The sequence below is a fragment of the Centruroides vittatus genome, unplaced genomic scaffold (assembly GCF_030686945.1).
Source record: "Centruroides vittatus isolate TY-2023 unplaced genomic scaffold, ASM3068694v2 contig_747, whole genome shotgun sequence".
Lineage (NCBI taxonomy): Eukaryota > Metazoa > Arthropoda > Arachnida > Scorpiones > Buthidae > Centruroides > Centruroides vittatus.
The window spans coordinates 1,563,653-1,586,141 of NW_027122483.1; the positions used below are offsets into that span (position 1 = coordinate 1,563,653).

Here is a 22,489-nt window from a genome sequence, read left to right on the forward strand (position 1 = left end):
TGGTTCTTTACTGATTGCCATTTTTTTTCTTCTGTTATATACAACCAAAAGGAATATAAAAATGGTTCAAAAGAATACGTGTCTTTACAGCAAACAAACTTTTATTTTTCCGGACGAAACACTAACGTCTTTATATTTACTGTAATCTTGAGAAGTGGCTCTGTTATATATAAAAGAAGCGCTTCAGTGTCCGAGTGTGTTAAACCATCGAGCACATGGCTCGCGCCTCAAGAATGAGTTAGCGACGTGGAAGTTTCTGGATTTTTTCGCATTGAAATAAAGACTAATTATCTGCAGAAAAAGCCCTTTCTTAAAACATTCCCATTGATTTTTATCGATGGCGGGTATGAATAAATCAAATCTGTCGTAACCTTTCGACAAACTTTGAAACACTGACGACCGTGTGGGTCAGTAAATGATTTTTTTTATAAATAGTTTAATTAATGTATAATATAACATAAAACACAAAAATTAGCTTTATATGTATTTATGTGTTCCACTTCATTTCCTAGTGTCAAATAGCTTTCACTAGGAAATGAACTGAAACACTTAAAAGTAATATACAACACAGTCACTCTTAGAACGAATAGATGTTTATTTCAACTTAATCTTTTTGGTTATTGCATGATTTGCATATTGTTGTTTATATGACAGTTAGTGTATTTTTACAAACAAATCGTTTGCATGTATTACACTTCTTGGCAGTTTTTGTCAAGTATTCTGCAACACCCAACGGTCTTGGTTTCATTGCGGGATCATTGAGTTTATTTGCAGTTTTGCTTATCAACATTACTTGTACGCCTTGTCTGATACAGTCTGCTCTCCGTTTAATTTGTGGGGATGTAATTAACTTGGATTGCCAATATATGCATAAAACAGCATTGAAAATATTATACGGTTAACGTTATATAGAAAATGCAAAAGATAATTAGAAAATACAAGTAAGCTGTATACAAAGTAAGTTTGAGACGTATGGTATATAAACTAAGTAGTACACGTAAGGAAAACGATAATTATGTTGGTGAAACGAGAGGAAAGTTAGGTACGTGATTGGAAAAACAAGTGACGTCAATTAGATAGGGTTATAGACAGTCTCCTTAGTTTTTGTATTGCACGGAACAGGGTTGTGCGATAAGTAAAAAGAATGTTACGATATTATATATTGATAAAACTATAAAAAAACTGTTTTAGGAACATATTGAATTATTACAATAGTTAAATTCGATTAATTTAAATAAAAGTATGGAGGTAGATGTTATTTGGCAATGTCTGCTGCATAAGTATTGTTATAAGAAAGCGCAATTGAAAGGAAGTTAAATGTTCTCCTATAAAGTTCTTGTTAATGTCTTCGGGATAATCATCTCCAATTAAAAAGACTTAAGTATTCAAAAATTGTACGTATTTTTCTCGACATTTGTATGTATGAAAGTATTTGAATATTTAATTTTTTAAATATAGTGTTAATACTTCATGCTGAAGAGAGAGACAATCAGATGTTTTTAAATGATACCAAGTAGTAACAGGATATAAAACTTTCTGTTGTAATTTTAAATGCGTAGTATTAATTAAAGTAGTGTAGAACTTTGTACTCATTTCATAAATACGAATCGAATTTTTAATTATTTTATATTTTTGGATAAATAAATTAACACTAAATTAATTTTCGAAATTCATATTGTGTAAATATTTGATGCTAATTATAGGAAACGACAGTTTGTTTTTAATAGCACGACATATTAAAATTTATGAGAAATCGATGACGTTTTAATTTAGAGAAGTGCTATTGTTGACACAATAAATTGATTGTTACGTCATTAAAATTGAACTGGAATAGAAACTCGAGCCAGTGTGTAGTTGCATTAACACGCATCACAAGTGTTAAAATCATTATAAAATTTGAAAAGAAATACGTTTATTTTCGTTAAAGGATAAAAATTACAAGCTTATCTAAAGTCAATGCTTAAGCTTCTACAAAGAGATAAGACAGAAAAGAATGTGGGAGGTGAGTACGGGACATTTCAATTGATTAAACCTATATAATAAGTTAATAATTGTAAAATTATTTTGCTAAAAATTCGCAAGTTTAATATATTTAAGCGCATAAATACATGAATATTAAATTTTCTTTTCTTTCGTATTGTGTATTGAGGCTATACCTTATATCGATGGAAAAGACAGCCTTCAAATATAATAAATTAAATTATATAAATAAATAATTCGATTTTTCCTTAAATATAATTTTTAATTTGTAATTTTTCTATCAATTACAATATAATGGTTAATAGTAATAAATTATTTTTAAATCGTACATCTTGCTTCTGATAGGCTTGATTGGTCCATCGATTGCTGATTAATACAAGTAGGAGAGAATAGGATGTTAAAGGAAAGGCCTGACTCAATGGGAAGGAAGGGGGATAGGTATGGTTAAGTATAGTATAATGTGGGGTGAGAATGAGAAGGAAAAGTGAGAGGAAAGGAGGGTCACGGATCGTCTGCCGGGAACCAATGGTGGAATGCAAATGTTACAGAAGGGACCGCGTGTGGATAATATACATGTAAGAGGGTTAGACGCGACAATTACCATTTGGTGGGGGACGATCTACAGGTACTGTACAACCATAACAACAGGAGCCAAGAGAAAGGTAGTAAAGTACAGTAAGAGCTGATAGATATCGATATATAATTCATTCAATTTACAGGGTAATGCTTATTGCAAGGGAAATACGTAGTACTGTTGTTAAACATAAAACAGCAGATAACCATAGACCAATGGTTTTACGTGTTTCAAAGGGTATAGTTACAGTGGTTATACATATTACAATGGTAACCTTATTTTACTGGATATTTAAATTACAGTTGTTGAACATGATAAGAAGGAGATCGATGATGCCATAGATGAACAAGCACTACTAGAAGCTACACTATTATAAGCTGAGTAACAGTAGGGTAATTCAGCAAAGAGGATATGGAGTTACAAGTTGCTTATGTTGGTCTGCTGGTGGTTCATAAGTTTAAGGTTGTGTACAAAGTTCGTAAAGGCATGAGTATATTTACTGTTGTTCATGAAGGTATTTAGATTGCAGGGCCAGTCTTGCCCGTCGTTTTCCACCAGTTATCAGAGATGGGAGCGGTGAGAAGTATGTTTAGTACAAGTAAAGATTAGATGGTGGGGGTCACCACCTTCTACACCGCAATCGCACAGACCATTGCTTTTCTTCAAGAAACGAGAAAGGTAGGCCCTGAAGTTACCATGCGCCGTCAGTATCTGTGTGAGAGCATGTGTAGTATCTAGATGTTTGTTAAGCATCCTAATGTTAACTTTAGGGATGAATCATGAGTGATGCGGCCAGTGTTTCTTTTATTCCACTCTTCCTGCCACCTGACCTTGATGATATTATAAAGATTGACTGCAGAGATACGACATTGGGAGTGACAAGTGGCTGCAATTCGTGGCAATATCCTTAGCTTTTTAGCTAAGTAGTCGGCTTTATCGTTGCGAAAGTGCTCTCTTATCCAATAGAAGTTTATTATGGTTAAGTTTTCAAGTGAGTATATATTAACTTGAGACTGTTTTTAATTACGGGGAGTTTTGCGTTTTCATTTTTTATTTGATGGAGGGCAATCCGGTTATCATTAATGCTGTTGATTGTTCTGTGCGGTAGCCATTGGATATCGGTATAAATATACTTTAAACAGTTGAAGATTGCGAGTGATTTTGCCCAGCTAATTGAGCAGTTGTTATTCAGTTTGTATACTGCTTGTCAAAAGTTCCTTTTTGAAGAGTCCTCGAGACATACAGAGGTACCTACATCATCTGACGTTTACGGGTCTAGGATCATACCCAGATATTTGATATTGTTTGTCCATTGGATTTTTTGATTGTTAATTTTAATAGACGGTCGCTTCTGGAGAGGATTCCCTTTGGGGAAAACCATACAATTACATTTATTGTAACTGAATATAAGCTTGTTTTCCTCACTCTACTTGTACACCAACTTCAGCAGAGTGTTTGTATAAGTCTGTAAGGTTTTTTGTAATTTTAATGGCTAAGCAGGACGACTGTGTCGTCCGCATAGCCTTGAATATATGGGTCTCCATTTAAATTTGTTCCTTTCGTGATGTTCAGTAGACCATTATATAAGATATTCCAAAGAAAAGGTCCTAATTTTAAACCTTGAGAACATCCTCTGGGGATGAATATATATAGTGGATTAATAGTGAATTTTACAAATCTCAATTACCATTACTTTCCTCTCTGGTAGGTAGCTGCAAAGAAGCTTTAGAATGTTGGCCGGCAGTTTCTTTCAACCAGAGTAGACAGAATGGCTAGCCACCATGCGTGGTCGAAAGCGCCCTTGAAGTCAATGGTGACCATCATGGTGTGCCTACCTGGAAGTTTTACAGTCTGAATATAATGGATGATTTTTTCATTAGCCTGGTGTGTACTCTTTCCTTTTCTAAAGCCATATTGGGCTTCATTTAGAGCTGCCTTATTTTCGAGATGGTGGAGTATCCTACCCGCCATCAGTGCATCCAGGACCTTCCCAATCACTGCTAGGAGTAAGATTGGGCAATAGCCGGAGGCTTCAGTCAGTGACGAGTTCTCATTTTTTTGAATGAGCCTAACGGAGGCTTTTTTCCAGTTTTGGTACCCCAGAGATAAGCGCTTGTTGAACAGTATGAAAAATGTGGTCTGAATGGCTGATAATGCATGCGTGGCCATCCTCCAATCGATAAGATCTGGGCCCGGGCTTTTCTTTATCCTTTGAAATTCTTTGCTTATTTCGTTTGAAGTGAATGGACAATGATTGTGAGTAGTTGTTTCCTTTTGGTTTTTTTCTCTTATGTTTTTATGTTCTGTAGAGTCGTTATTAGGATCATCAAAGGGAAAGAGAACTGAGAAAATTGCACTGTATGTCTCTCCCTGGTTGATGGTATGAAGACTAGGATTAGAGATGGTAGCCGGAATGGTAGAGGCTTTGTTTTTCTTAATTACTGTATAATATGGAATACTTCAGGGACCTTTTGAGTTAGAAGCAGTGCAAAAGTCCTTGCACGATTTACTTCTAGTGCGATTTATGAGAGTTTTATAATCTTTGAAAAGAGTTAAGTACGTCTGTTTAAAAGAGAGTTTAATGATGAGGTCTACCTCCGCACATAGCGCCTCTGCGCCGCCCGAACCCTTTTCCAGTTTGTCTCCAGTTCCTTGTTCCACCAGGGAGCCTAGGGCTTTTTAACTTTGATGTGGGTATCCGATGGAATGCTTCCCTTAGAGTTCATTGGAGATGTTCATCTGCAAAGTCCATTTCCTGAAGGGAGTTGATGCTGATGTCAGAGGGATTCCAAATAATTTTGATATTCTCCTCATAATGGTCCCAGTTTGTGATGTTACAGATATTGATGTTAACAGGGCAATTGGTGCCTGTTATCTTTGTGAGGATGTACGCATGGTCGCTTGCAGAGACCTGAATGCTGCAGTCGAAGTTAACGTTGGTAAATTTCCAGTTGCCCAGACATAGATCGATCCAACTAACCCGTTGCTACTGGAGAAAGTTGGAAGCGAGCTGACATTATAGGACTGAAGGTGCAGTCCTCTCATAAGATCACAGATAGCATAACCCCTTGGATCTTCTACTGGGCTGTGCCAGATCGGGGATTTTGAATTTAAATTATGAACAGGGTTAACAGGGAGTTCTTTAAACATGTCTCTGATTTCTTGGAGGGGAGCCTGTATAAAAATTTTTTAAATAACTTACATGTAAAATAAGTAAATGTGAATCGTACAGAAAACTTTAAAGTTATATTGTACTAAAAAGTTTTAATATTTGTATAAGTTTGAGTTAGTTATTTCATTTATTTCTTGGGGAAAAGTAAGGTAATGCAGTGCTCCTATTACATGAAGTATTTAAGTATATATATATATATATATATATATACATATACATATTTAATGTTAAATATTTATATTTCAGATTCCAGACTCAAAGTTAGCTACACTTGTGAAGGTTCGCAGTAATACAGAAGATATCGGTGAAGAGATATTGAAATCCTGGAAACCATTACTGAAAAGTATGGCCCTATTAGGATTGAATTATAACAAAAACGGTTTCACTCTTTTTAACATTATCATTTTGATTGTAATGAAGTGTTCCTTTTTGTTAAGTTTTATTAGTTTAATTTACAATGTTTACACAGTTACCAATTTTTTCACACTTGGAGTAGAATTTATCGTTTTGGTTTCAAACTTGATATCTTTGATATCTATTTATAATTTTCTTATTAATAAGAATAAACATTTTCGTAATATAAAAATGCTGCCTTTCGCTTCAAAATTAAAATTATCTTCTAATCGTGAATACAAAATTTTGCTAATTAAAGTAATTATTATATGGATTCAGCCTATAGTGAGCGAAGTAGTTTACATTACTCACTATCTACTCAGCGATAAAGAAATTAATACCCTACATGTAAACGAATTATTCGGCTATAAATTACCTAAAATTTCGTCATTTGCAATTTTCTCTATGTTTGAAACGATCTATATATTTTGTTTTTATATGACATTGAACTTTTTATATCTTTACTTTTCTTCGATATGTAAATTAACAGAAAAGTGTATTAACCAGTTGTCGCACAAGATATCTACGTGCGAAGAATTTGCAAAGGAAATATATTCGATTCCAAATATCTACATGAAAATAAAAGAAATAGTAGATGTAATCGAAGAAAGTTATTCCTCAATTTTGTTCTTTTGGTCATCTATTTTAGGGATTTACTTAACTATAAGTCTTTGCAATTTTATGCCTTCTTTCAATACAGATAGATTTGAAGCAAGTTTCTTATTATCTCTTTGTTGTTTTTCATTCATTTTATTTATTGATGTTTGCGTCAGTGCATCGAGAGTAACGGAAGCCGCTGTGAAATTTTCGTCAATTATCTATAAGAAGTCTCTGTCTTGTGTTGAAAGAGATATCGAAGGATATGCGTCTAGACTTTCGACGAAATGCTTGGAGCAATTGCCTTCGTTTTCTGGTTGTAACGTACTTAAAATAAATCGAGCACTAATTTTAACCATTGTTAGTTTAGCAGTTACTTACACAACTATTGTTTGTCAGTACACATAATTTTAAGGTTTGTGCTAAAAATAATACGGAAAGAATAACATTAGTATTATTGTTTTACACAATATTAAATCTTACATTAATTTTACACTCAATATGGAAATACTAATCCACTTATATTGCAAATATAAAATGTCATCATACTAGTTATTGTAAGATAAGACAACGTTTGTTTGTCAATTTAGAATTGTCACCTAATAATAAATTCAACTCGTGGTAACTTTCCTTCACTTCATTCATGTATAGAGAGATCGTTAAACAAAACAATTGGTGTAATAAGTTAATGTATTTAGTATTTATTATTGCTATACAATACGATCGTAATGTCGTTCCTCTGTGGGCTACACTCATGTGACTTGGCTAATTGTTGACGTCATAAGTTACGTTTTCTCTTTCGATGAATGGTCTGCCTGTGACGTCATTAGTTCGTTCCTGGAAGCTCCTCTTGTGTCCCCGCTCACTGTAGAGCGACATTACGATTGCACTGGATTATTCAAAATGTATTATATTTCAATATCTTATTGCTATAACATAATCAGTAGGATAGAATTAAAAGATTGGTATAATGATAATTTATATTGAGAAAGCAATACAGTACTATCTGTAACAATTTGTATTAAAATTAAATCATTATCTGTGTGTACCTTTGTTGTAATAATATTATTTTCACGCCGAAACTGAATTACTTGTAATTTAATTTGACATTGTCTGTGTTTTTGAAAGTGCATATTTGCATAAATTTAAGAATCCAGTTTTAATATTTGACTATAAGAATGGTGGAAGCAAATCGGGTGGACAATAGTCTTTTAATTTTAAAAAAATGCATAGAAGTCATTATTGAGCGTAGGGAAGGGTGTCCAACGAGTGTGGGACTCCAGCGTGTTTTCAGGAACTCAACATGCCATTCTATAAGTCATTAATACATATGAAAACTCTTAGAGTAATTTAAATATTAAGTACAGTATGCTATTTTCCATTATATAGTTTTTTTAATTTTCAATACGTCAACGTTTGAACAATAAATATATACTGTACAAAAGGACATTCAAAGCATACATTTAATAAAGATTTAAAAAAATCATTCAAACAGAGCATAGCCCAAAAATTTTGTAACTTGCAGTCACTCGTTAGGTTTGCAATTGTGAGACAACTTATGATCCACGAGTTACACCAGAAATTCTTTAGTGATAAGCATAAATTTTGATGACAAGAACTAATCACACGAAGAACACACCAGTAATTTTAGTGATAAGCATAATTTACTTTAATTTTTTTCACACATTTAATATGTAAACATTTTTCTATTTGATATCTACTTAGAATCTGAACAGAAATCTTTGCAGAAATTCAAAAGTATAATATAGATGAATGAAAAATACAACTGCTAACACTCGACTTTCATGAGATCCAAAGGCAAAAGTATGGTTAAAGCACCAAACTCACACATAATTCCGTGATCGAGTAGCTTACAATTCACATTATTATGTTATTTTAAATTTTACCGAACAAGTATTTATAAAAAGGACCCCATTGAAGACAACTGCCATTTACGGTAGTGCCCTTTAATCACATTTCCCTCTCAATTTTCTAGATTAGCACGCTTTCTGAAATAATTTCCATTAAACTAATTGTGTGTAAACAATGTAAATAACAATTGTTATCTGTTCGAATTTTTAACCAAATTTCTTACTGGCTTCAGAAATAACTCGCTTTTTACACGGGATTATTCATAAAATTGTTCTACTTTGCTGGTCAAGTGAATATCTTCAAAAGTCTACAATAGTATATAAAAAGTCGAGCCATACGTTTACTATATATTTATTTATAAGAGGAACATCTTGCAAATTGAAACTCACACTCCTAAGATGTTTAGAAGATGCTTGAAGAAAGCATCTCAGAACACTAGTTCAAATCATTATATATATTAAAAGATATGTTCAAAGGTTGTATAGCACATATCGCAAGTGCTCAATGAGAAGCTTTTAATACACGACACAAATCCAATTGATAGGTTGAATGTGTGCTGTAGTGGCAACTTCTATGCTTCCTGCTAAGGATTGCCTGTTCAGGAGTCGCCATGTTGAACACTAAAGTTGTCACGCAGAGGGATGAAATTTAGAGAAAGTGTTACTTCTCTTATGTCTAAAACTTATAATTGTAAACATGTTTATGTAAGTAAATCACGTCAAAACACGTCAGGAAATTTATACAAATGGTATTTTTACTTTCAAGTTATTTTAAACTGAACAAGCAATACAAGAAAGACATTTAATTTTGAATTACACATATAGATGAAACATCAGTAATCTGAAGGAAATGATATCGATTATCATAATGCAGTAGACTGAAGGAATATATTTTTTAATGTTAGGATTATTCAATTATAAATAATTGTCAAGTATAGTTCTGAATGTCTTATTTCATTTATGCTTATATTTATGGAGTAAATCATGAAGAATCATATCAGCAGCTTTCTCCCCAATCATGCAAGTTGGAATTGTTAGGTGTCCAGTTATTACAAATGGCATTATGGAAGCGTCCGCTACTCTTAGTCCTTCTACACCTTTAACTCTGCAAGATACGTTAAAAGTATTCGGCACTAAGTTGTTGCTTATCTCTAAAAATTTCTCGAGTACATAAATAAATATAAGTTTACATTAAATTAAAATATTAATATACGCGTACTAGGATTAGGAAACATGAGCACTGACGAAAAGGGGGATTATGTGCCCCAATGCACGGGTATCAATGGTTGATAAATGGCCCATTCGGTCGTCGTCATTAATATAAGAACACGCATTATATTTGCATTAACCTTTAATCTAAATGTATTATGATGAAAATGCTTTAATACTTCTGACGTTATTAAGAAAAAATAATTAACTTTTAATTAAACATAATTAAAATTTCAATGATAAAATTTATAAAATATCAGCAAACTAAAAGAAATACTGTCGACTACCGTAATACAGTAAGCTAAAACAATACATTGTTGAAGATTAGGATTATTTAATTAAAAATAATTGCCAAGTATTATTTTCGAAGTCTTATTTCATATGTGTTTAAGTTTATGGAGTAAATCATAGAGAATCATATCAGCAGCCTTCTCCCCAATCACATAAGTTATTTGACCAGTTATTACAAATGGCATTATGGAAGCATCTGCTATTCTTAGCCCTTCTACACCTTTAACTCTGTAAGATATGTAAAAATTATCAAGCGTTAAATTGTTGCCTACTTCGAAAAATTTCTAAATTACATAAATAAATAAAATTTTACATTATATTAAAAGATTAGTATATGCGTATTGAGAAGAGTAACATTTATTAATTGGCTTTAAAATTAACTTTTGTTAAGGACATATCCGTTACAGAAGGCTCCTTAATTTTGTCACTGTGTTTTCTTCTTGTAGATTTATCTTCGTGTTTGGTAAAGCTTATTTAAACTTTTACAGGTAAGTGTTGTTAAATATTTTAACACACTTCTCTTAGTAATGAAAAAGAATAGTGTACTTTTCTAACTTTTTAAACTAACTCTATATTTTACACTGGTCTTTTGTGTCGTATAGCACGGATTCGCACATGAAATATTTTCTTATATAGGAGATATATATATATATATCCTAGAGTTTAATGGTATATGAATGGAAAGACGATGTTGCTGAATGGTTCAAGAAATTGGCAGCAGATATCAAAACCCTATGGAAGTCAATTATGACTGTGTGGAAAAATAAAGAAAATAGCTACATCTGTTCTAACTATAATAAATTATTTTTATCTTTCCCGTAATTATTCCTTATTTCAGCACGGACTGCACATTAAAACGTGACTGATGTCTAAAAAGTGTTGAAAACAACGCCAGCTTCATTCATAAACATTCATTTCTTCAGAGAAGATAATATTTATTTACTATATTCATGAGAAGTACTTCCAAATTTTAAGAAAGATTGAATGAATATAATTCATAAATCATGTGACACTTTTTAAAATTTATAAACCTAAATATCATAACTGTTAATTATTCATAAATCATTACTTATATTCATAAGAATTATCAAACACTTACTTGAGCGTTGGATCAACTACGGTCGTAGGATCAGCATGACTTCCCATTTTACACGTTCCGCAATAATGATATATTGTAAATGGAAGTGTTTTTGCTAGACAAGAGAGATATTCGTCACTGAATCTCTCATAATGCTCGCAACCGGGTACACTCACTGGAAGGGGATAAACTCCAAACTTTTTCATAGCTTTCGTAGATGCCATTTTCAGGCAGTATTTCAAACCTAATAATCGAATTATTAAATTATTTTTAAGCTTAAATAATACGCACTGTTAGAAAAATCGCTGATGTCACGGGAAGATAAAACATTAATTTTATAATTTTGATTTAAAAAAAAACAATAAAAAACAAGAGTCGGTAAAAATTGCCGACTGTGATATGATTAGCGTATGATTGCAGTAAATTTACGTCGAAGTTTCTAACACTGTGCTTATAAGATATGCTTCGTTACAAAAAAATTATAATTATCTTACCTTCGACCTGAATTTTTAAGTCATTAGGATGCGAAAAGAATTTTAAATCGATGATAGGATCGTCATGAGGATCGCTGGATCTAATAGAAACGAATCCTCTACTTTTCGGACGTGTTGGATACGGTAAACATGATATTGTGTCAATCGATGTAAATGGTTCAAATATTGTTTTCCATACCTGAAAAATTAAAACTAATTAATAATTATAATGTCATAATTAATTAATAAATTTGTGCAATTATCAAGGCAATTCATGATTAAATGAAAGTAAAATTTCTATTTAAAAGCGAAACATCTATTCCTGTCAGAAGTTAAATCAATACTGTAAACAAGAGGTACAATACACTAAGATGGGATTTTACGAAATTCCTCCGCCGTGGGAGAGAGAGAGAGGATTAAAAATTAACCTGAAAAACTCGACTTCTACTGTACTATTTTAGCTGCATCTTTCCCTACTTCTTTGTTTATGGAATAGAAGCATTGACACTAAGAAGCAAAACTATCGTTTTGCTTTTTAGTGTCAATGCTTCTGTTCCGTATCTTCTATCTTATATTGTTAAAAACATAATTAGAAAGTCTGATAAATCAATTTTATATATTCAAATATTTTGCGGGTATAATGCAATTTAAATTAAACTTACTTCTTCGTTTACATTATACACGTGTCTTAAAACTGCGCCTTTATCAGATGCACCTGATAATGTAAGCCATAACACTTCAATATCTGGCCAATCAGGTTCATCGTTATATTTAGAATTTACAAATCCAATTGCTTCAACTGCTCCTAAAGATGTCAGTGGACCTGTAATAAAATAATAAATAACAGGTCAGATTTTGTCCATTTTTTCTGTAAAAATTTTGCATAAATTAATGATAATACATTGGTGACACACTTGTTTTACATGGAAATTTGTCTATAATGACGATTCCTCTGTAAACATGAGCGTTAGAATTAATTGCAACAGGTTTATTTCAATCTTACCTGTGCCATTTACTAAGAATTCATTATAATATGGTACTGTGACTCGTTCAGCAGAATAAGTAAAGGTTTTTACTCCAAATGTCATGCCAACTGTAGATGGCTGTTCTTGAAAATTACGCCCAACTGGTAAATCTGCTACAATAGGAATCTAAAAATCATAAGATAAGTTATATTTGCATAAAAAATAAAACTTTAGGCTAGAACAGTTATTACATCAAACTTCTCTAAAGTACGCTTTGGTCCAATTCCTGACAGCATTAAGAGTTTTGGGGAATTGAAGACACCAGCAGATACGATCACTTCTTGTTTGGCGTAAGCTTCGTACAATTCTCCATTGTGCTCGAACTCAACTCCATAGGCACGTTTATTGTGGATCAATATCTATAAATATAGAAATCTGTTTATTTTACCACATATTTAAACTATAAGTATAACACGTGAAGTTACCCTGTGAACAAATGCTGAAGTCAGGATCCAAAGATTTCTTCGACCTCGTACGGGAAATATATATGCTTGAAGCGCACCCCAACGTGCTCCTCTATTAATGGTTCCCTGAGGTGGTTGAAACACTGAAACATTTTACATATCATATAAGTAAGAATTAAAATAATGTTTAAAATGTATTTTGTCAATACACCAGGCATAAAAAAGCACGCTCTCGCGTAAGAGCATGATCTTTTATGCCTGGAAATATGGTACTTATTCCTAATATTTCCCTGTATAAGTAAGTACAGGTTAAGCATTCTTATTATTCCTTATCATTATTATTTCATGTTTTTTGGTTTATTTTCCGTTTAGTTATTTTTAGTTTAATATGAAATGCTGTACCTGTCTGTGGCTCTGCATTAAAATCTCCAACATTGTATCCAATTTCTTCGGCGGCTTTTAAGTAACCTTCTGTTATTGGCGCATGGAAAGGTACTGTGTTAACTACAAGATTTCCACCAACACCGTGATATCCTACATTGTATATTAAATTGCTTCATATTTTATAAATTTATATGATATATGGTCGTATATAATGCAGAAAAAAGTTTACCATTGCGTACATAACGATAATCTCGATTGTCTTCCATTTTTAAAAAATAAGGAAAAACATTATCCCAATCCCAACCTGTGGCACCATGTTTTGCCCAGTTGTCGTAATCTCTCTTGTTTCCACGCACAAATAAATTATAATTTAAAACTGTGGTTCCACCTAGAGCTTTACCTGCAACAATTTTATATTGCTGGAATGAAATAGATTAGTGTCAATTTTAAAGTGTAAGTTTATACTCTATAAATCCACTATTACAAGTTACTTACTCTGTTTTTAAGACCTTGAGCTATGGTTTTACTAGGCACACTCGTAAAATTCCAGTTGTATTTCGTTAGAGCTAAATTTAGAGGAAAAAGTGGAACTTGAGATGTTAATGGAACCATTTCTCCTGCTTCTAACAGAAGAACTTTAATGGATGGTAGTTTGGAAATCCTATTGGCTATAACTGATCCTGCTGATCCCGAACCAACTGTAGAAAATAAATAGTTGATACTGTATATAATGTTATAGAATAATATAAATTATATATTAATAAAAATTTATATTAAAGCATCACAGAAGATCAGTTACAGTTGCTATTGTGCATAATGTTCATGAACTTCAAGTGTTACTCTTTCCGAATGTAGATTACATTTAATCAGTGGTTTGTTTATTGATAATATAGTGAGTGTGTCATCTGTAATCAAAATATTTGTCGCTTGCTACCTTAAAAGTAGCGACTTTTGGTACTTCATTTAACGTTCTTTTTACTGAAATGTCATCCGCGTGTCCTGAACGTCACCATTACCGATTTGGTGTGTTTCGACTGCTAAATACACTCTTTGTAATGAACAGTAAATATCAAAACAGACGTCCACATACAGAATTTTGTAAGGAATTTTTTACATTTTGGGTGTTTTGACTGTTAGAACAATCGACAAATTCAAGCTCTGGTGTTGGAGACAAATGAAAAGAACACCGTGGACAAATAGGCTAAAAATAAGGATGTCTTAAACTTCATTAATTCGTATTAATTTAATATAGTTTCAATGAAATAGTAAAATAAATGGTAAAGTAATAAATACTATCTGATAAGCTGACTATGGCTGAGCATGGAGATGATTTACAGACAACGATTTATAAATTTAAGATAGAGGCAGAAAAACGTAAAATAAAATCTGAGGAAACGAAATGTATAACAGCGCATCAAAAATGTAATACATTTAAATCAGAGCTGGATACTAAAATATTGTATATAATATTGTACGATTTGTAACAAAATGTTGTATATAACAGTATTTGTGTTTAAAATTGAATAATAGAATGAACCTAGTAAGAGAGATTACACCAGAAGTATTAAATGCAATTAAGATGAGAGAGTTTTTAAACAGCGTAATTTGAAATAACAGGATTGTAGGAAAAAAACAAAGGAAAAGTATATATAACAGTAGTAAGCTTTTATCCTATATTGTCATATGAGATAGAAACAACACTTGAAATAGCAAAACCAAGAAAAAGTGTTAAATACACAAAAAATGAAGGTGTTGAAGAAAACACACAATTTGCCAAAAGTGTTCAAACGTTCCTTATTTCCGCAATACTTTGCGATTATATACAGAAAAATATTTTAAAATAAAATCAAGGCCTACCTATAATATAATCGAATACATTTTTATGCTCCGCACAAGTGATACAAAGCTGCAGAAACAAAACTACAGGAATATATTTTATATCCGACATGTTGTACTGTACTCAATAATGATAGAAATAAAACAGTCTTCGCATGTATATATATATATTGGTTACATAACACCGCATATTCAATCCTGTGATACTTATTTAAAATGTTATTTATTAACGGCAAGGAACTGCAAATAGGGCAAAAAAAACGTGTATCTGTTTTATTAAAATATATAGATTGACAGATTGTCAATAGGAAAGACCTCAGTTAAGCAACTTGGGCCTTAGGCAAAGCCGCGTAACATTAAAAATTCAACAGTATGTACTCAAATATACTCATCAGGATACTAAACAGCTATCTTTGTGTAAATTAAACAATACGAAACTACGTTAAATTCAACAGAAGATTTATAGAAGATATTCCAGAATGTCGGAACAAACTTTTAAAAATAGTATTCAATAATTTATTTAAAGTTGCAATGAATTAAAGTGTATCAAGCATGTAACTTGTTACACTCGTTGAAAGAGCAATGGTAGAAAAACAACTACTGTCTATGATGCAAAAACTTGTATTATAAACAAATGTTAGTTTCCCAGCTCTTATATAAGTTTATAACAGAAGGAAAGTATTGGGTTAGGACAAAAAAGCGACCCCCAAGTTTTTACATTTTTGTACTCAGGACACTTTGTAACGTCGAGAAATGAAAAAGGGGTGTCTTTTTCTGTATATCTAGATGTTAATGTGTGTGGGGGCACGATTTTGTTTACGAGGTTTAATAACTCTAGTGTTTTTTGCAAGAAGGTTTGTCTATTATGGGAAATGATGCTATTAAATCTTGGTAGTTAAAGGTACAGAGGGTCGAGAGTTAGGAGTGTCGTATCTCGAGTGGGGTAGGAAGACTTTACTCGTTATTAGCATTTATAATATTTTTTAAAACTCTCCTCTTCCCTCAAAATTAAGCTATTTGCTATTTTATAGACAACGACACCTCTATATTAAATTTTTTTTCCGGGAAAGTTACGCAAATTCTATTTCGACATCGAAATATATTAATACAGGAAAAACTACAATCTGCTATATAATGTTTAATTAAACATTTCACTAGAAACTTTTAAAAAAATGTTGCAGTAATCTATAACATAACCGTATTATACAGGAAAAAATTTAAGATCACGAAAAGTAATAATTGATTTTGTGAGATCGTTGACATCGCCCAAATTTAGCAAATATTTTAAAATTTATGAATGAATCTCAAACACTGTGTTAAAGAGATAACAGACTTATCAAACTGCTATTGTTGACATCAAAATGACAGTTTTTAACAACAGAATGCGACTTCTGTTGTTATAGAACAGACAGACAGATGACAGTTACATTCCGTCCTTCCGCCGGCTTACCTGTCCTTCCATAATTAAAATACTGTAATTACTTTATATATACATACGTATACATATATTAAAAGACATGTGAATAATACTGTGTAAAACAATTTACACATAATTTCCTCTTCTAAGGTTTGTGTATGAGGGTTATTTAAATATTATTTTACTTATTGTTATATTTACCTGATGTCTAAGATTATATTTATCGTTAGTAAATAAACGAGACAAGGAAATATTTTTCTTGTGTAATTACGTCACTCGACATTTATCTTTTGTAGAAATGCCTGGAGCAATTATTATGAAGAATGTAAATCACCGTACAAAAAATGTAAATATCAAACGTGTTCTTATAACCACAGGTCATTAATCCAATTAACTGGAATTATTTTCAATATAAATAGTTAATTTTTCACTTAAGAAATGTTTTAAAATTACTAATCCCTATTAAATTTTTACTCTATTTTCTCCTTATTACTAACATTTAAATTCATCTTTAGATACGAGCGTGTCTGACTGAAACGTTGTTATATCGAGATAAACTCTTGATATAACGACGTTCTTCACTCATAAAAATTGATAACGATCGAGAGTACAATCGAGAATTTTAAACAGGTCGTCATTTTGTTTATTATATATATTTTATTAATATATACTAATGATAGAATTATTATTATTATTAAGGGCGTTTTCATTACTGATAACGATATAATTTATACGAATTTAAAGATTACTGAGCGTTAAACTCTTTTAACTTCAGGTGATGATGATGATGATAATCTTTCTAATTCGTGCTTCTTGCATGTATGATATACTTGACATTTCCATACGCGTACTAAATGTGTAATATAAATAATAAAGAAATATTGGAATATTTATTATATATAATTAAAACTTTAATCATAAAAAAGGCGCAACAAAATCAATACCCTAAAGACAATACTCTTCAACGTTACGACTACTCAGTTATAAACAAAGGTGAAGTATTCTTTTCAAAGTGTTTTTTTTTATTTGTGTTTATGTTTATGAAGTAAATCATAAAGAATCATATCGGCAGCCTTCTCCCCAATCATCATAGTTGGAATATTTGTGTGTCCACTTATCACAACAGGCATTATCGAAGCATCTGCAACTCTTAGCCCTTCTACACCTTTTACTCTGTAAGATAAAAAAAAAGATTATTAAGCATTAAATTGTACAGTAAACACACCTTTAGTTACTAAAATTCTTCAGAAGTATTGCAGTAACAAATATTATTTACAAGGTTTCAATAAATTATTACTTAAACATTTCAATCCCACATTAAAGAAAGAAACATGGATGTAAAGCACAATATATGTGACAGTCTTTTTCAGTTTATGAGTCATTGTCAATCTTTCATGAATACAGCATACATTCAAAAATTTCTTAAAGACTCACTTGAGTGTTGGATCAACCACAGTCGTTGGATCAGCATCACTTCCCATTTTACACGTTCCACAATAATGGTATATTGTAAATGGAAGTGTTGTTACTAGACAAGCGAAATATTCGTCACTGAATCTCTCGTAATGTTCGCAACCGGGAACACTTACTGGAAGGGGATAAACTCCAAATTTTCTCATCGCTTTCGTGGTTGCCATTCTTAGACAATATTTGAAACCTATAAATGGAATTGTTGAATTATTTGTTAAATTTAAACGATTTAACACATTAAACGTTGTCACAAAATTTATGATTATCATTATTCACCTTCAACTGCAACTTTTAAGTCGTAAGGATGTGAAAAAAAATTTAAATCAATAACAGGATCGTCATGAGGATCGCTCGATCTGATTGAAACGAATCCTCTACTTTTCGGACGTGTTGGATATGGTACACACGATATTGTGTCAATCGAAGTAAATGGTTCGAACATCGCCTTCCATGCCTGAATAATAATAACAAATTTATACGGTAATTATAATGTCATGATTAATAAAGCGACAAGTAATACATCTATGCAATTATTAAAGCCATGCGGCATTGCGCTTAGATGGAAATTCTATTTAAAAACAAAAAGGCTGATCCTGCGGGTAAGCTCAATCAATAGAATACAGTAAACAAACAATACATTTCCTGGATCTAACGGTAATGAAAAAGGTAGATAAATTTGAAATTATGCAGAAAAGTTGATTTTATGTCTCTATAATCTCGTCTTTGTCATCTACATATCCATTACATTACGTGAAAACCACATTATTGTAAGGAGCAATTACTGACGTCAAACAATTCAGGAATAACATAGAAAAACTTTAAATTCTTTGGATTTTAATGCAAAACGATACTTATTTAATATTTCAGGATGGGGTTAAGACTAACAAACGAAATTTGACATGGTGGCTTCTATATGCGGGGCATTGATGCTATTAAATTTTGGTATTGAAAGGTCGAGAGAATGAGGAGGTAGAGAAAATCACGTATGACCAGCGGAGTAGTCCTAATGAAAATTTCATTTGTTATTACATTTACAGTCTTTTGTAAAACTCACGTCTACTCTCAAAATTAAGCTTTTTGTCATTTTACAATAATTAAAAATATAAAAATTTTATAATAAAATCTGATAAAAGATGGCGCCACATACAATTCCAGTTTTTGCTTATTAATAGCGAGGTTGAGGTCGAAGTTTTAAACGCGAAAACGTGTACGTCGGACGTTCAGCGTCGCTTTCCTGTAAGCCTAGAAGTTTGACAATGGCGTTTGGAAAGTCTCGACATTCCAAACTCCATTGTCAAACTTCTAGGCTTGGAATGTCGAGACTTTCCAAACTCCATTGTCAAACTTCTAGGCTTACAGGAAAGCGACGCTGAACGTCCGACGTACACGTTTTCGCGTTTAAAACTTCGGCCTCAACTTCGCTAACAATATAAAAATTACTTTTTATAAAACACTTATAACAGCCGGTAAAGTTACGAAACTCTCGTTTCTCGAATTTTTTAAATTAAATAAATTTTATTCCTATTATACAGCCATAAAAATCTAGACATTTATGTATTATCAATGTGGAAATTGAACAACGCTGAAAGGACTTATTCTATCGTATAATTACTGGTTTGCCTCTCAATCATGCGGCTAATATACCCGTTACATTATCTAAGTTAAATTCCTTTTATGTTGTGATATGAATTATATTTATTGTGAAATAAATATAATTTAATAAAAATAAACAATATTTATTTTTTATAGGTATATATGTCAAATGATATGTAAAAAGAAAAAAAAAACAAAGTTAAAAGACCGAAAAATTAACTTAAAAATTCAGAAAATAAGCTTAAAACAGAACAGCACCATTATTAATGCTATTTTTTTTTTTTTTTAAATTCTTTCTACCCTGTGGGCACTAAGAGGGCCTCTTTTAGAAGGCCCATTATGGGTTCGGCCAGGCCCACAATGGGGCGACCGGGTGGTAAGGGACGGGGCCCGACGTATCCGAACGGACCATCCCCCGAAAAATTCCTGGAGATTATTCGACCCGTTCGGATTCGATCCCGGGTTCCCCAGAGCGGTAGGCTGCCACCTTGACCGCTCGGCCTATTGTTATGGTCTTGAATGGAAATCATTTTCATTTCAAACAACTCTAAACAGTGACGCATTATCTTATAGACAAAAAAAAGAAGAACAATTGCCTTTACCTCCCACCAACAGGAGGCCTAAACCAAATTTTTATAAGGAAACATTTCCTTTAAAAAATTTCCACACAGAAAAATGTCTGAAGTCAATACTGTACACAGGGACCCTAATTCAAATTATCCTGAGCCCCTTGAAGTTATAAAGCAATTATATAAATTTTACGTACGTATTTATAAAGCAATAAAAATCAACTTACTTCGTCATTAATGTTCATGGCGGATCTGAAAATTTCACCTTTATCGGATGCCGCCGATAGAGTAAACCATAAGAGTTCAATATCTGGCCAATCAGGTTCATCGTTATATTTAGAATTTACGAATCCAATTGTTTCGAGTGATCCTAGTGTTGAAAGTGGACCTGAAATAATACAAAAAAATCATAAAGTATTTGAAAATATTTGAAAGTAATGTATAAGGTATTTATCTCAAACTTACCTGTGCCATTTATTAAGAATTCATTATAATGATCTACTGTAATACGTTCTGAGAGGTAAGTAACTGTTTTAGCTCCAAAAAAGAAACCGAATGAAGATGGATGTTCGTGAAAATTACTCCCAACTGGCAAATCCGCTACGACAGGTATCTAAAATTTGTTTTATAAGTTATATTTGTGTAAAAATTAAAATTTTAGGCTAGAACAGTCATTACATTGAACTTCTCCAATGTACGCTTTGGCCCAATTCCTGACAGCATTAGGAGTTTTGGTGAATTGAATGTCCCAGCAGATACTACCACTTCTTGTTTGGCATAAGCTTCGTACAACTTTCCGTGGTGCTCGAATTTAACTCCGTAAGCACGTTTGTTGTGGATTAATATCTATAAGTATGAAAAGTGTGTTCATTTATTCATTTTTACAAACCATCAGTTGAAGATGATTAATATGACTTACCTTGTGGACAAATGCTGAAGTTAGAATGGAGAGATTTCTTCTACCGCGTACAGGATTAATATATGCTTTAAGAGTACCCCAACGTGCTCCCCTATTAATGGTTCCCTGAGGTGGTTGAAACACTGAAACGTTTTATACATTAAACAAATAGGAATTAAAATAGTGTTGAAAATATACAGTGTGGTATGCTAGAATTAGTGATTCTACAAAGAAATCTTATTACTTCAGAAATTTGAATAACGAGTATAACCTGTGATCGGTCAAAAATAACAGAGAAAGCTGTGATTATATATTTTAAACAGATTTTGGCAATTTTATACACATATAATTTTTAAACAATATAAATTTGGTAAATATAATTTTTACTTTTTGACTAAAAATTGTGTTTTATATTTCAAATATAGTAATATATAAATATAATAAAATATCATACCTGCCTGAGGCTCAGCATTGAAGTCTCCAATATCATATCCAATTTCCTTGGCTGCTTTCAAATAACCTTCTGTTATTGGTGCATGAAAAGGTACCGTGTTAACAACAACATTTCCGCCAACACCGTGATAACCTGTATTGTATATAATTCTTATTAAATTACTTTACGTTTTATACTAAATATACATAAAGTAAAAATAAAGATTTACCATTGTGTACATAACGATAATCTCGATTATCTTCGAGTTTTAAAAAATAGGGAAAGACACTATTCCAATCCCAACCTGTGGCGCCAAGTTTTGCCCAGTTGTCGTAATCTCTTTTGTTTCCTCTCACAAATAAGTTATAATTTAATGTTGTGGTTCCTCCTAGCGCTTTTCCTGCTACAATTTTATTTTGCTGGAAACGAATAAAGTCGATTATATTATATATTTACTTTATTCTCTAAAAATGTTTTATTACAAATCGCTTACTCTATTTTTAAGATTTTGACCAATAGTTTTACTAGGTACACTCGTAAAATTCCAATTGTATTTTGTTTGGGCTAAATTTAGAGGAGAGAATGGAACTTCAGATGCTAAAGGTGGCAGTTCTCCCGCTTCTAATAGAAGAACTTTAATCGATGGTGGTTTCGAAAGTCTATTGGCTATGACTGCTCCTGCTGATCCCGAACCAACTGCAGAAAGTAAACAGACGGTCGAATTTATATTATTCTAAATATATGTCTTTAGTACAAATTCTCTGTAAGTAACATTTGTAATAGTTGTAAAGAAAGTCTTGTGTCATTGATATTACGCTTCAT

General features: G+C 32.1%; 2 protein-coding genes across 2 annotated transcripts; both read right to left on the reverse strand.

Annotated features, from left to right (window-relative positions):
• Positions 1–11,590: 11,590 nt before the first annotated feature.
• Positions 11,591–14,063, reverse strand: LOC136981217 (glucose dehydrogenase [FAD, quinone]-like). The gene is made up of 9 exons (XM_067277496.1): positions 13,947–14,063; positions 13,681–13,870; positions 13,470–13,601; positions 13,089–13,210; positions 12,855–13,022; positions 12,642–12,789; positions 12,301–12,461; positions 11,660–11,837; positions 11,591–11,610 (listed from the first exon to the last, which is right to left on the reverse strand). Exons 1-9 carry the CDS (start codon positions 14,061–14,063, stop codon positions 11,591–11,593), a joined length of 1,236 nt encoding a protein of 411 aa, XP_067133597.1.
• A 3,663-nt stretch (positions 14,064–17,726) lies between these two features.
• On the reverse strand, positions 17,727–22,489 carry LOC136981218 (glucose dehydrogenase [FAD, quinone]-like). The gene is made up of 11 exons (XM_067277498.1): positions 22,483–22,489; positions 22,161–22,363; positions 21,897–22,086; positions 21,689–21,820; positions 21,256–21,377; positions 21,015–21,182; positions 20,802–20,949; positions 20,564–20,724; positions 18,451–18,628; positions 18,139–18,361; positions 17,727–17,877 (listed from the first exon to the last, which is right to left on the reverse strand). The coding sequence occupies exons 1-11, from the start codon at positions 22,487–22,489 to the stop codon at positions 17,727–17,729; spliced, it is 1,683 nt and encodes a 560-aa protein (XP_067133599.1).